Source organism: Rhinoraja longicauda, chromosome 11 (genome assembly GCF_053455715.1).
Source record: "Rhinoraja longicauda isolate Sanriku21f chromosome 11, sRhiLon1.1, whole genome shotgun sequence".
Lineage (NCBI taxonomy): Eukaryota > Metazoa > Chordata > Chondrichthyes > Rajiformes > Arhynchobatidae > Rhinoraja > Rhinoraja longicauda.
In genome coordinates, this window is record NC_135963.1 from 49,778,461 (window position 1) to 49,794,060 (window position 15,600).

The 15,600-nt window shown below is 42.3% G+C and overlaps 1 protein-coding gene across 1 annotated transcript; it reads left to right on the forward strand.

The window, feature by feature from the left end:
* Window positions 1-8,765: 8,765 nt before the first annotated feature.
* On the forward strand, window positions 8,766-14,802 carry LOC144598140 (doublesex and mab-3 related transcription factor 3, truncated-like). The gene is made up of 2 exons (XM_078408031.1): window positions 8,766-9,126; window positions 13,876-14,802. Exons 1-2 carry the CDS (start codon window positions 8,766-8,768, stop codon window positions 14,751-14,753), a joined length of 1,239 nt encoding a protein of 412 aa, XP_078264157.1. The 3' UTR covers window positions 14,754-14,802.
* Window positions 14,803-15,600: the final 798 nt, after the last annotated feature.

A 15,600-nucleotide genomic window follows, 5' to 3' on the forward strand; every position in this document is an offset into this window, starting at 1 on the left:
GTCCAGCAGCCAATACTGTGGGATGGAAGGAAATCTCCAGGAAATCCAAAGCAACTGGTGTGGCAAGTGTGGGCTCATAGTCAGATGGGAAAAAGGGACTGGTGAGCCTGCAGAGAGTAGGTGTGATTGCAGGTGGGTCCGGCTAACCCTTCGCATGGGCTGGATGTTACATCGATGTAGTCATGCTTCAGAGAACTAGATTCTACAACGATCATGAATGTTGACACAGAACGCTACCTCAATCCGCATTCCTTTTTTGTTAGAGTTTCAGCATGAAAACTGACCCTTCAGCCCATCGGGTCCAAGCCAACCATCACATTTACATTAGATCTATATTATCCCACTTTCTCATCTACTCATTATACACTCATGGCAATTTACAGCGGCCTTTTTGCCCACTATCCAACAACTTAAGAAATGTGAGCAGGAGTAGGCCAATCGGCCCTCGAGTCTGCTTCCCCAGTCAGTGGGATGATCGCCGATCAAATCTTGACCACAACCACTTTCCTATTCTCTCTCCAAACACTTTGCAGTTCAAATGTCTTGTCAATCTTCACCGTGAATACATTTAATATCTATGCCTCCATGAGGTATGGGGTATGGGGAGAAGGCAGAAACGGGGCACTGATTGAGAATGATCAGCCATGATCACATTGAATGGTGGTGCTGGCTCGAAGGGTCGAATGGCCTACTCCTGCACCTAATGTCTATTGACCCCCTGGGATAGGAATCGAAATTAGTCATGGCTCGTTTAAGAGAACAATAAAATTGCCGTCATTTCCATCTCAATGGGAGAAACGCCTTAATCTGTAATTCTGCCTCCTAGCTTGTAGGCAATGTAAAATTAACGCAGACATCCGTCTGAAGAAGGGTCTCGACCCGAAACATTACCCATTCCTTCTCTCCCGAGATGCTGCCTGACCCGCTGAGTTACTCTAGCATTTTGTGCCTACCTTTAATTTCCATAATATTGACTGGGACTGGCCAAGGAATTAGATGGGCCAGAATTTGTTAAGTGTGTTCAGAAAGGTTTTCTCAAGCAATCTGTCGACGGTCCAACTGGGGCGGAGTAACAGTGAACATTGCAATGGGAAATTAGGCTCTCACAACTTAATCGAGTTTTTTTAAAGAGATGCCCAAGAAGATTGACGAGGGCAGGGGTGTCAACATGAATTTTAGCAAGGCTTTCGACAAGGTCCTGCAAGGTAGACTGCTCCAGATCTCACAGTGAGATTTGATACATAATTGGCCTGGTGAAAGGAGTCGGAAGGTGATAGTTAAGGGTTGTTCTTCATATTGAAGGTCTGTGATCAGAGGTGTGTGCTAGGTTCCCTGCTTTTTGTCTTTGTCATTGACAATCTGAATGAAAACATAGATGGCATGATTATTAAATTTGCCCATGACATCAATATTGATGAAGAAACTTGTCTAAAGTTACAAAAGAACTTAGATCAACAGGGAAAGTGCGCAAAGAAACTGCAAATGGAATTTAACTTTGATATGTGTGAAGTTGTACATTTTTAACCAGGGCACAACTTGCACAGAAAATGACAGGCCCCCTAGGACAGAGTGAGCAAGAACATAGTTCCATAGTTCCCTGAAAGTGGTAACAGAGGCCGACAAAGGAGTGAGGCAGACGGATGCCATGTTTGCCTTCATCAGAGAGAGGATTAGGTACAGAGTGGGAATATCATGTTCTAGCTGTACAGGACAGCGGGAAGATTGCACCTGGAATATTGTGTGCCTTTCTGGTCGCCATACTATGTGGATGCGATTAACAAGGAAAGGATACAGAAAAAATTCACAATGATGTCTCCGGAACTGGAGGCCTTGAGTGGAGGGGACACAGGATAAGCTCAGTCTGAAGAAGGGTCTCGACCCGAAACGTCACCCATTCCTTCTCTCCCGAGATGCTGCCTGACCTGCTGAGTTACTCCAGCATTTTGTGAATAAATACCTTCGATTTGTACCAGCATCTGCAGTTATCTTCTTATAAGCTGGAACTGTTTTCCTTAGAATGAACGAGGCTGAGGGGTGATGTCATTGGAGATTCATAAACTTCTGAGAGGCATAGATAAGTGGATGATCACAGTAGTGTCTAAAACTAGAAAGCATAAGTTTAGAGAGTTTCGGATACAGCATGGAAAAAGGCCCTTCAGTCCATCAAGTCAGCGCCAACCAGTGATCCCCATTAACTAGCACTATCCCACACACTAGGGACAACTTACAATTTTTTCCAAAACCAATTAACCTGTACATCTTTGGAATGTGGGAGGAAACCAGAGCACCTGGAAAAAATCCACTTGGTCACGGGGAGAACATACAAACTCCGTACAGACAGCACCTGTGGTCCGGATTGAATCAAAGCCTCTGGAGCTGTAAGGCAACAACTCTACCGCTGCACCACCACTTTAAAGTGAGGCGGGAAAGATTTAAGGGGGTCCTGAAAGGAAAGTTTTTCACACAGAGGGTGGTGGATGTATGGAATCAGTTGCCAGAAAAATGGTAGAGGAGGTAAAATTACAAAGTTTTAAATATTTAGACACGTTCATGGATAAGAAAGGTTTATAATGATATGGGTCAAATGCAGGTAAATTAGGCTAACTTAGTCAGCATGGACAAGTTCGGCCAAAGGTCAGTTTCCATGCTGTAGCTCTATGACTCTAAATCCCCTCAAGTGAAACATCCTCTCAGCATCCACCTGTTATTCTCCTGAATCGTACATGTCAAAGTAAGATTGTTGTTCATTCTTTCAGATATCAACAAGTAGAGGCCCAAATACACTCATATTTCTGAACACGTCACGGTGATTAATAATGTTCATCCTTTGGTTAAATTCTCCATGTTATTTCAAAAAGGCCACAGCAGCACCCACTTTGAACTTCCTCTGAATTGATTGCCAGTTGGCATCAGTACATTTACATGTCATCATTTGTTTAGTCTAAGAGCTCTCCCTTCTGAGTCAGAGCAAAAGAGCAATCCTCTGGAGATGAAAGACAATTTATACATCAGAGTTCTTTCTACTATGCACATGCTGTACTGGAATTATATATTATTAGGATTGGAAGAAACATTTCTGACATGAAGACTGTAAATTTAGCCAAGTATCTTTCTGTGCCTTATTTTGTGTAGTTTGAGGGGAGCTATTTTCACCTGAACTTTCTGACTCATCTCAGTAAACTAGTTTTGGTTTTTAATTTCTAAAAATCAACTGTTAGATTATGAAAAAAAAATATTTCAAACATTTGAATTTCATATTTTTGATAGATTTTCTTTCCTAAATAATCATTCTGCCACATAGCAGATACCAATTAAGGCCTCCAATATTGTTGGAGGAAAAGGGAGGATATGCATCTGATATAAAACTTCTCAAATGTTCTCTGAATTAATACAATGACTGACATACAAAACCGATCAAGTCAGAGTCCCAGATTTTGTACCCAGTCTGTAGAATTATTAGAGGGAATTGACTTGGCCTTGCACCTAGCAAAGTAAACAAGTCAGGGGAGATTCAAGTTTATGATTTCTAGTCAGTGCACCCTGCTTCAAAATGAAAGCATGTGAAGCTACAGGTGGGTTTTGATGTAACACTCTTTAACAATGGCTAATGTCACAGTTTGTCATATTTAGCATCGTGCTACTTGGTCCCAACATATGTTGCTATCTTTGGGAGAAAACGGTGACAATTTTTTTTAGGATGGTAAATAAAAGTGAAAATATTGCATTCCTCAGGAGAGGCAGTGGTAATAATAGTATAAGAATATAACTGCAGATGCTGGTACAAATCGAAGGTATTTATTTCACAAAATGCTGGAGTAACTCAGCAGGTCAGGCAGCATCTCAGGAGAGAAGGAATGGGTGACGTTTCGGGTCGAGACTCTTCTTCAGACTGAAGAATTGGGTAATAATAGTATAATTATTTTGAACTTATTGTGTAGACATAATTACTATACAAAGCTATCAACATGTGAGTATTAAGCCTTGCCAGTGCAGAAAGTGCAGAATGTTTAGACGTAGGATTTCCCCAGTGCAAACTTTCCTCACCATGTAATCAATAACAATTCACAAACAGTGGAAAAATATAAGGCGACAAACTGTACTGATGTCTCCTGTAAATAATGATTCTGCATTAAAATGAAATTATGAATACGTGAGACACACTGGTTTAGATTTAGGTAGAACACAAGTTAATTTTAAATTAGCGTATTTTAAGTTTTGAATAAAGCTGCGTAATTTTGAAATATCACACAAACATAAAATTAATCCCCAAATTTGAATACAGGAGGAGTTTGTCTTGCGTATGTTGGACGTTTTGGAAATGTTCGTTTATTCTTGTCACGCGTACCAAAATACTGGAAATACGTTGTTTGCATGATACATAGTAAAATCATACTACACATAAGTACAATCAAGCCATACACAGGTACAACAGGTGGTGCAAAGCGAAAAATACCACAGGACAGAATAAAGAGGAACAGCATCGTAGTGTTACATTTATAGAGAAAAGTGCAGATTTTTTAAAAGAGCCTGAAGGAACTAAGTTGGGAGATCAGGACTGGATCCCTTAGCTTAAGAGAAAATTGTTCAGTAGTGTGATAACACCAGGAAAGAAGCTGTTCCTGAATCTCGTGGCAAGTGCTCACAAGCATTTGTATTTTCTGCCAGACAGAAGAGAGGAGAAGACCAGAGTGAAGAAGGGTCTCGAAACGCCACCCATTCCTTCTCTCCAGAGATGCTACCTGTCCCGCTGAGAAGTCAAGTCAAGTCAAGTTTATTTGTCACATACACATAGTGCAGTGAAATGAAAGTGGCAATGCCTGCGGATTGTGCAAAAAAAGAATTACAGTTACAGCATATAAATTAAAGTTAATACAGAGAAGACAAAATTTAGTCCCTGGAGTTATCGTAAATGTACTTTGATTATGTTGGTTAATTTCCTGAGGCAGCATGAAGTGTAGGTGGAGTTGTTGGAGGCTATGTCCAAAGCTGTTGCCAAACCAAATTGTGATGAATCCTGATAGGATGCTTTCTAAGGGGCATCTGCAGACGTTGGTAAGAGTTCTTCGAGACAAAGAACATTACAGCACAAGAACAGGCCTTTCACCTGACAGTGTCTATGCTCAACATGTTACCAAGTTAAATGAATCTTCTCCACCTGCATGTCACCCATGTCCCTGCATATCCATGCACCTATTTAAAAACCTCTTACGTACCACTATGATATCTGCTTACATTGTCACTATGCTTGGCAGCACATTCCAGGCACCCATCACTCCCTGCAAAAGAACTACACACCACATATTCCTTAAACTTCCCCCTTCTGATCTGAAAGATATACACCGATCAGCCAAAACATTATGACCACTGACAGGTGAAGTGAAAAACATTGATTATCTTGTTACAATGGCACCTGGCAAGGGGTGGGATATATTAGGCAGCAAGTGAACAGTCAGTTCTTGATGCAGGAGAAATGGGCAGGAGTAAAGACGTGAGCGACTTTGACAAGGGTCAAATTGTTATGGCCAGGCGACTGGGTCAGAGCATCTCTGAAACGGCAAGGCTTGTGGGGTGTTGCTAAAGGATCTGCTGCTAATGTTTTGGTGCCAGATACCACAGGACACCTTCAGGAGTCTTGTAGAGTCCATGTCTCGGCGGGTCGGCGATGTTTTGGCGGCACACGGAGGACCAACAGCATATTATGCAGGTGGTCATGATGTTTTGGCTCATCAGTGTATCTTCTAGTCTTTGACATTTCCACCCTTGGACTAAAGTTCTGACTGTCTAACCCAGCTATGCCTGCTGTCGTTTTATATACTTCTGTCAGATCTTTCTTCAACTCCAACACTCCAGAAAAAAACAATCTTGGTTCTTAGTTCTCCAAAATAATTCCAAATGGAATTTAAACTGGAGGTGGCGGAGTATGGAGTTCGTCCATACTAAGTTCGTCCAACCTCTCAATGTATCTCCTGCAACATAACATACTGACTCTTAAAATCAATGCCCTGACTGATGAAAGGAAGCACACCAAATGCCTTCCTTATCACTCTATCTATTTGTGTTGCCACTTTCAGGGAGCTATTGACTTGGACCCCAAGATCCCTCCCTCAGTGTAGCTGAGGGTCTGCCATTAACTGAACAATTTCCCCTTGCAATCACCATCCCAAAGTGCAACACCTCACACATGCTCAGATTAAACTCCATTTGCCATTTCTCCACACATATCGATAACTGATCTATATCCCGCTGTATTTCGTGACAACCTTTGTTACTGTCTGTAACTCCACCAGACAACTTCCCCTAATCTGTTCATGCTAATTTTTCTCCTGCTGACTATTGGGAGTCCTGTAGTGTAATCCTGTTAGTGATTGCACATTTCTGATGTTGCGGGCTCTATCCATTCTATGTCCACTGGATGAACCCTCCAGTATGTCCTTTCTGAGCGTTGCTGCAATATTCTCTCTAATTATTGAAGCAACTACTCCACCTCTCTTACCTCCCTCTTCAGGATGGTGGTGGCAGCGGATACAACAGTACATTTAAGAAGCTTTCAAATAGGCACATGGATAATGCAGAGAACTGAGAACTACGGCTCATGTACAGGCAGAGGAGATTAGTTTAATTAGTATCATGTTTGGCACAAACATTGTGGGCCAAAGGGCCTGTTCATGTGCTCTGCTGTTCTATGTTCAATCTCTTCCTGCAATTGAAATTCTTCAATCCAGGTGACACCTCTGTAGCCTCTCCCGCACAATGGCATTATCCCATGGGGTCGTGACCAGAACTGACATAACTCTCCAAGCGTGATCTAAATAGCGTTTATAAAGTTACAACACAACATCAGTCATGTTTATCCTCTATGGTCTGACCTATGAAGGCAAACATGCCATTAGCCTTCTTCACCATCCTATCTACATGTGTTGCCACTTTCAGGGAACTAATGACTTGAACCATTGACATCTCCTGGTGCATCAACATTTCTTAGTGCGCTGCTGTGCCCTGCTATCCCATTTTGACATCCCAAATTGCAACAACTTGCACTTGTCAGGATTAAGTTCCATCTTGCAGCACTAGAATACTCACTATCCACATCACCATAATCATTTGCAGTACACACAAACTTACTCATCAAACCTCCTAAATTTGCATCCAAGGTACAGATCACAAATAACAAGGATGGCAGCACTGAACTTCACGGTACACCCTTTGTCACAGACTTGTAATCAGAGGAGTATTTTGCATCTACTACCTTGTCACCAAGCTAAGTTTTGATGCAATGCGCCAGCTCGCGTTGGATCCCATGGACCATCACTTCTGGATCACCTTGCCACGTGGGACTTTGTCAAATGGCCGACTAGCGCCCATATGCACACTGTCTACCGGCCTGCCTTCATTAATATTCTTTAAATCTTCCACCTCCTCAAACAATCAAATCAAATTGGTGACGGCTTACGTTGGAACAAAGACTATCAGATCAGTCCCTGCCTTTGCAAATGCACAGAACCCGCGTCTCATAGGATGTTTCCCACGAATTTCCCAACCATTGGTGGACAAGGTTCACCCTCCTGCAGTTGCTAATGGGACCCAGATAGCAAATACCAAATGGTACAAGATGACCAGAGAAAGAGAGAAATGTTTCAGGTTAAAGCTCCTCATCTCACACAAGCTCCTCATCTCCGCCCCCACCTCGCTTCTTCTGTGTAAGTGCTCAATGCTTTAAAATCTCACCCGGATAGAATAAAATGTCATATTGTTTGGAATGGCTAAAGTCACAGACTGTGGGTTGTTTCCCAGGAGAGCATTTTCTCACGGGTTTCAGGTGTGTGGTTTCCATGAATGTGAAATCATGCGGCATAAATTCTGCCACTTCGAATCAGCCGTGTTTCCTATGTATTAAACTGAATGTTGCAGAAAGGGAGGTGATTGTGCGCAGTGCTCCAAAGACCAGTGAAGTAAGGCGAACTATTGACCGACAAAACAAAACTTTACAATACATGGACAAATTTAAACAATGTTAATAGCTCCTCACCCCCACTTAAAGAGGAGCTAAGTAACCAGCCCCTTGTTGCCTGCGGTTTGATTCACAATGGTACACATGAAAGTAAATGATCTAACACCATCTAAAATTAATTTCATGTAGAATCGGAGTTCATTCCCATCAGATCGTTCCTTCTAGTCACTACTTTTTTTCACTAAAATGTAAAATGAATACAATGCATTTTGAAAGTTAGCGCAGCTTAAAGCGGGATATTTCCGTTTTACAGAGACGGGGGAAGACGAGTTTGTGAAAGGGGATCTGTGTGAAGTGGTCCATTAGCTCTATTACCTCGTTTCCAACACCCTCTGCTTTTAATCCCCGTTGAATAGAAAGAGCCCGCCCTTTCTCTGCACCTATATCTCCTCCTCCAACCACTCGAACCCATTGAGAATTGTCTTATTGTGGAGCTGTTCTGAACCCTTTTCGGAAATAATAATGGAAGGGGAGAGGTTTGTGACGGGGGAAAAAAATGATTTTCGATCCTTTCATTGAAATCGGTTCACTTGAGTGACTTGAAATAACTGCCTATAAACATCGAGGCGGTGCAGGCGACATGTACATGAGCCGCACTGCTACTCCTGGGACCAGGCTTGCCCTCACCTCGGGGTTGTTTCCTTCAATGTAATTTTCATTTGTCCCACCCCAAAAAAAACAACCTACCGGACGAGAATCAGGATCTGTGTTGTAAAGAAAATAATCGGAACTTTCATAGTAAGAGCGCTGGACTGCCATGAATAGCTATGGTCCTCCGTACTTGTACATCCCCTCCTCGTCTCCCCGAGCACCGTCCCAGAGGACACCCAAGTGCGCCCGGTGTCGGAACCATGGAGTGCTGTCCTGGCTGAAGGGCCACAAGCGTTACTGCCGCTTCAAGGACTGCACTTGCGACAAGTGCATCCTCATCCTGGAGAGGCAGCGGGTCATGGCCGCACAGGTGGCTCTCAGGAGGCAGCAGAGCAGCGAAAGCCCCTGCAGTCTGGTTCTTCCCGAGGATTACACAGCTACATATCCAGCTCCCCAGAGACACGAGGACTTACCTCCTCCTCCGGCGGAGGAGGCGATGGCAACAGACTCCCTGCATCAGCAGCCAGGTGAGCTCAGCTCAGGGCTTTTCATAGCTCAGTAAATCCTCACGACTAGAACCCGGAATATTCACTAAAAGATCTAATAGATGTCCCGGGGTCTTTGCACCTTCGCGATGCAGTAATATATGACATTAGAAGTGTGGTGATTAGTACTGTAAATGAATGACTCCACGTGTGAGACGGTGGACCTCTACCGATTACAGCGTGAACTGTATTTTCCGGCGGATTTTGTTGTCCGAGGGGAAGGTATCGTTTCAATGCAGGCATGAGGGATTCGTGTAGGTGGACACAATGGTCGGCTTGAACGTGGTGGGCCGAACCTGTGCTGCACGCCCCTGTGACGGAAATCTTTTAAACTACCACCTTCGACTTAAAGACACCGAAACTAATACATAAATAATTATCATATCCATTGGACCTTGAAAATGTCTCACATACTGTGAGATTTTACATTTTGCAGTGCAATTATTGTTCACTGGGCAAACGCATCGGAAAATACTGTACTCAATTGATCAATATACTTAAAAATGTCAGAATATAATGTTTGCCCCGTCTTGTTTTACCCATTCTAGTGGCCACTGTTGTATTTACACTAACAATGGGGAGTTTGCTATTTTTTAGGACATCTACTTCCTATACTTGTATCAACAATGTTACAAATGTCTTGCATTCATGCCTTACATTCATGGAGAAATTACTACCGAGGGGAAAAAATGTCTCTGTTCTTATTGGGACATTATCAAGTAGAATTTCCCAAGTCTCCAACTGAATGCACTGAATCGGAAAGTCCAAATGATTGTTTATGTCTGAACCGCCTCTCCTTATTTGAACATCCGAGTATTCTGATTCGCCTGCTCGCAGACTTGTGGGGTACAAAAATCCCGATTTTTAAAGTAGAAAAGCTCGACCATTTAGTATCGGATGAACAAAATATTGTGTTACAATACCGTTTCATGGATATTCGGTCACATTCAGAAATTGGAAAGTTTTCGGTCTCCCCTCGTCTTCATTAAGTGTGAAGATAGACTATTTTCGGTGTAAACCAGCACCGAAGTGCTGTTCCTTCCCACACTGTCCAGAAAGTCTGAGGTGATTTCGCAAGATTCGTTTATTCCAGGAAAGTTAAAAATATATAATATTCACCCCCCCCCCCCCCGCCGCCCCGAAAATAAAAACCCGAAAACAATTTCATGGGCATGAATTACTCATGTCGATTAAGAGAGTAGAACATACATTTTCGTTTAATGACTGGCGAGGGAGCGGCAGAATCTTGGGCGAATGCAACAACCTGGATGCCATTTTAACTGCATAATCAGTGGCAACGCAAGCCACACTTGTTATCCTCTTGTCTGTGAACACTTAAGGGTCTGATTATTCTTACTACAAATTGGCTTCCTGCTTGTTTTTCCACGTTAATTCTCAACAAAACAAATCAAAGAGCCGGCGAGTTCAAAGGCATGAGGCTCTGGTTATGGTAATTGTGCTCGGGTGAAAGGGGGGATTGATCTGTTTGGATGACCCGCGTTTACCGTTTCAGCTCCAGGGACGCGATTAATCTGCACAGTGCGGGGATTAAAGGATCAAATTGCCTGGTTACAATTGAAACAAAGAGGGACCCACTGCTGGGATCATTTCTAGATATTTCTGAAGAAAATGCACTTTTATGAACGTCGTCATTCTAATAAAACCGCGCATGACCACTTCAGTGACATTTGCACATATTGTGCCATATATAGATTTGAAATATATAATAACGATCCAGATTGACATTCGGCAAAGACTCCCCAATGTCGATTGCCTAATTATACTGAAATAATTTAGTTCCATATTCAGAAAATTGCTGTTCTATCATTAGGAGTGATTGACATTTTTTTACATTATGAATCAAGATCTCAAACAAGACTAGTTTTATTCTGAAAGAGTCCCGCCCCCTCCCCTGACATCAGTCTGAAGAAGGGTCTCGACCCGAAACGTCGCCCATTCCTTCTCTCCTGAGATGCTGCCTGACCCGCTGAGTTACTCCAGCATTTTGTGAACCCTTAAAGTAGATTCCCATGTGGCATTGGTCGGAACAGCGGCAAAACTTTAATTGTTTACTGGGTCCAAGTTGCAACCTGTTGCAGGATGTTGGTGGCGTATTTATTTATACATTCGACAGCACTATCTGTACTTGAATGTCAAAATTTCAAATATCAAAAAGAATTAAACTTTACCAGCAAGTAAAGGCTAACCTTCATTTGGATTTATGAGTAATAATAATAATTGAGTTACTCCCTTAATCTTTAAATACAATACATGGACTGTTTTGTTGGATTGTAATTTCTTTTGAGTGTTCTGGCGAGGTGATTCTCAGCTCAGGCACATCAAACGTACAGTCAGACGATTTGCTGAGCCTATCTGATATGTGCAACACAGTTTTTGATGTGGGTTGATTAATTTTCCTTTATTGACCTTCTGCCTTATTTCAAAAGAAACAAAACATTACCCAAGGTAGACACAAAATGCTGGAGTATCTTAGAGGGTCAGGCGGCATCTCAGGAGAGAAGGAATGGGTGACGTTTCGGATCGAGACCCTTCTTCAGTCTGAAGAGGCCGCCTGGCCCGCTAAATTACTCCAGCATTTTGTGTCTACCTTCGATTTAAACCAGCGTCTGCAGTTTTTTTCCAAAACATTACCCATGTTTTAAATATTCTCACAGTCAAACTGCAAAAGCAGTTCAAGGAGGTGTGGGGGGCTCGCGATTGCAATTTAGGAAGGCAAATATTTTTATTTACACGTCGGTTTACTTCTTGTGAGTTTATATATGGTTTGAAATGAAAAGGAATTGAAATCTGCCGATAGCGGAAATAAAATCTGAAGGTTACGTAAAATATATTTTACACATTGCTAAATCATGGAGCAAATAAATGTTGATCTTAGCTAAAAGTGAAATCGTGGCACCTGACAGCGGGATAATAGACAGTTTGTGCATTAGATAGCAAAATTCCAAAGTGAATTCAAATGCAGAAACTTTAGAGATAAAAAAAACCCTTGAAAAATAAAGTTTGATCACGTTCAAGGCTTCATACAAGAAAAGCGATATAACATAAAAATAGCGCCGAGCCTGCACAACGTGCCTCAGCAATGACACAAGGCAATCGACAGAACAATCTCAACGTGGGCTGGATTCTTTAATTTCTTGGAAACTATTGTGTGTGGAATAATGTTACGACTATCAAAGATGTTATAGCAGCGCATTTGGAAAGCAGTGACTGGATCGGTCAAAGTCAGCATGGATTTATGAAGGGGAAAACATGCTTGACCAATCTTCTGGAATTTTTTGAGGATGTAACAAGTAGAATGGATAAGGGAGAGCCAGTGGATGTGGTGTATCTGGACTTTAAAAACGCGTTTGACAAGGTCCCACACAATAGATTAGTGTGCAAAATTAGAGCATGGATGGAGAACTGGTTGGCAGACAGGAACCAAAGAGTAGGAATTAACGGGTCCTTTTCAGAATGGCAGGCAGTGACGAGTGGGGTGCCGCAAGGCTTAGTGCTGGGACCCCAGTTATTTACAATATAAACAATTTACACAAGGGAATTAAATGTGACATCTCCAAGTTTGCGGATGACACAAAGCTGGGTGGCAGTGCGAGTTGCGAGGAGGATGCTATGAGGCTGCAGGGTGACTTGGATTGGTTGGGTGAGTGGGCAGATGCATGGCAGATGCAGTATAATGTGGATAAATGTGAGGTCATCCACTTTGGTGGCAAGAACAGGAAGGCAGATTATTACCTGAATGGTGTCAGATTAGGAAAAGGAGTGGTGCAACGAGACCTGGGTGTCCTTGTACATGATTCACTGAAAGTAAGCTTGCAGGTACAGCAGGCAGTGAAGAAAGCTAATGGCATGTTGGCCTTCATTGTGAGAGGATTTATGTTTAGGAGCAAGGAGAGTCCTGCTGCAGTTGGTCAGGGCCCTGGTGAGACTGCACCTGGAGTATCGTGTGCAATTTTGTTCTCCTAATTTGAGGAAGGACATTATTGCTATTGAGGGAATGCAGCGTAGGTTCACCAGGTTAATTCCCGGGATGGCGGGACTGACATATGATGAAAGAATGGGTAGACTGGGCTTGCATTCACTGGAATTTAGAAGGATGAGAGGAGATCTTATAGAGACATATAAAATTCTTAAAGGATTGGACAAACTAGATGCAGGAAAAATGTTCCCGGTGTTGGGGGAGTCCACAACCAGGGGTCACAGTTTAAGAATAAGGGGTAGGCCATTTAGGACTGAGATGAGGAAAAACTTTTTCACACAGAGAGTTGTGAATCTATTGAAATCTCTGCCACAGAAGGCAGTGGAGGCCAATTCACTGGGAGTTAGATTTAACTCTTTGCAGCATATTTAAAAAGTTGTGTATATTTGAAAAGCAGTTTCTTAAGCATTTTAAAATAATTTTGCTCTGCTAGGTGCTATATTATATTAATTGTATGAAGAGTTAGATTATTTGATACCCCTCAAGCAACCCCTCCCCGCCTTATGCATCTCCCTCCTCTATTGGTAATGGGGGCGGACGCGAATTTGCGCAGTGGAAGAAGACGAAACACACGTTTAAAATTCGAAAAATAAAACAGTTGGAGAAAGATAGGAACTTCACAAAAATACGCTCCAAAAAGGAATACTGTCAGAAACATATTCCTGTCTACCATAATGCAGGCCAATAATTCACCATCAAGTGCCAATTACAATGTTCATTTTGTGTATTTCCAGATGATTATGATGACACAGAAGGAAATGTGAATGAGAAGAAGCAAATGAACATGGTCAACAATGATACAGAAGCGTTGGTTTCCCCCACAGACATCCAAAATAGCAAAGCAACATCACCCATGGCAGAGTCCAGCAATGATGCAGAGCGAAAAAAAGAAGACAGCGTGCAGCTTAAAGATGCCGCCAGATATGACTTCAAAGATATCAAGAAGCTCTTAAAGTCTGAAAATGTACTTAAGGACATGTCTCCTGCAAGGGAATCCAAAAGGCCTCCTATTGAGGTTCTGACCAAAATATTTCCACACCAGAAACAATCCGTGTTGGAGCTGGTGCTGAAAGGGTGCAATGATGACTTGGTTTCAGCAATTGAAACCTTATTGTCCAGCAATGCTAGGAGATGGGAAAGCCCCCAATACAGCAGCAAACCGCAGAATTCCAAGGACATAGCTGGCTACAATTCTAGTCACTACCCTTTATCCCCTACAGCTTGGTCGCTGAGCTCTGCCTTTAGGTCCCCATCTGATCCATTCCAGGCATCTCCAAACAACCATAGTATTGTGGCAAACTTGCCTAATCTAAATCATACGGTTACACAACCCAGTCATTATCCAGTGCCAACCCTTTTCAGACCAACTTTGTCTGGAAATCACCCCTTTGTTTCCAGTGAGTTTGCCCTCTGGAGCACCATGACCTTTCAGCACCCTAGCCTGAGGCAACAATTTACATCTCTGGCTCACTCTACTAGTGCCCTGTTGGGGAGCTCAACAATGGTCCGACCTGCCCCAAAGGAGAGTTCCCAAAAATCATCTGTCTGCGATGAAAAGGTGGTAGAAAAGTCTTTGAGGGCACTTGGTGAGAGGCAAGAAGGTAAAAACTAGCAACATGGACTTGAGGCGGACGGACTCAGTGGATTTTCACTATTTTGATAGGACATGCAAAAAATTCTCATAGACTTATTAATAAGATCAATCCTAAAATGGATATAGTATTGTGGATATCCATACGTAGTAACTGTAATTATCACTTGTAAAAGTAAATGTGAAAAGTGTTCATTATATTTGGAATTTGATCAAATTAAAACACTAGATTATGGTAATTCAGTTGTGACTCGATCTTGATTCCCTTAGTTAGAAACAAACTTTAGTGAAATTGATCTAAGTCGATCGATGAAAAAGTCAATTTTTTAGATTATAATCAGCAGCTTGACATAAAGTCATACATTCCATGCTTCAATGGTCATAGGTGGCAGATAATGGGTTGGATCTGCTTGACCATGGCTGGGTGAAATGAACTGAGCAGACTAGGGCTTGGTTAGGATTTGAAAGGGCATCAATGTAGGAATAACATGTGCAGTATGGTTACCGAGAGAGCAAAGGCAAACTACCCAGGAATCATCCAGGATGAAAAATATTCTGCAGTATCTAAATTATCCCCATAGTTCATGCAATAAACATTCAAAATAGGTGCAGGAATGAGCTATTCATCTCAAGCCTGCTCCACCATTCAATGCAATTGTGGCACATCTGACTGTAACATTAACTTCACAATCATACCTATCCCAAGTAACCAGACATCCCCTTGCTCACCCAAAATCTATCTACCTCCACTTAAAAATATTGAAAGATGCTGTTTCTACCATCCCTTGAGTAAGGCAGATTCCAAGACTCATTACTCTGAGAGGAAATAAAGCATCCCTTACTTTTAAACAGTGAGGGCTAATTCTAG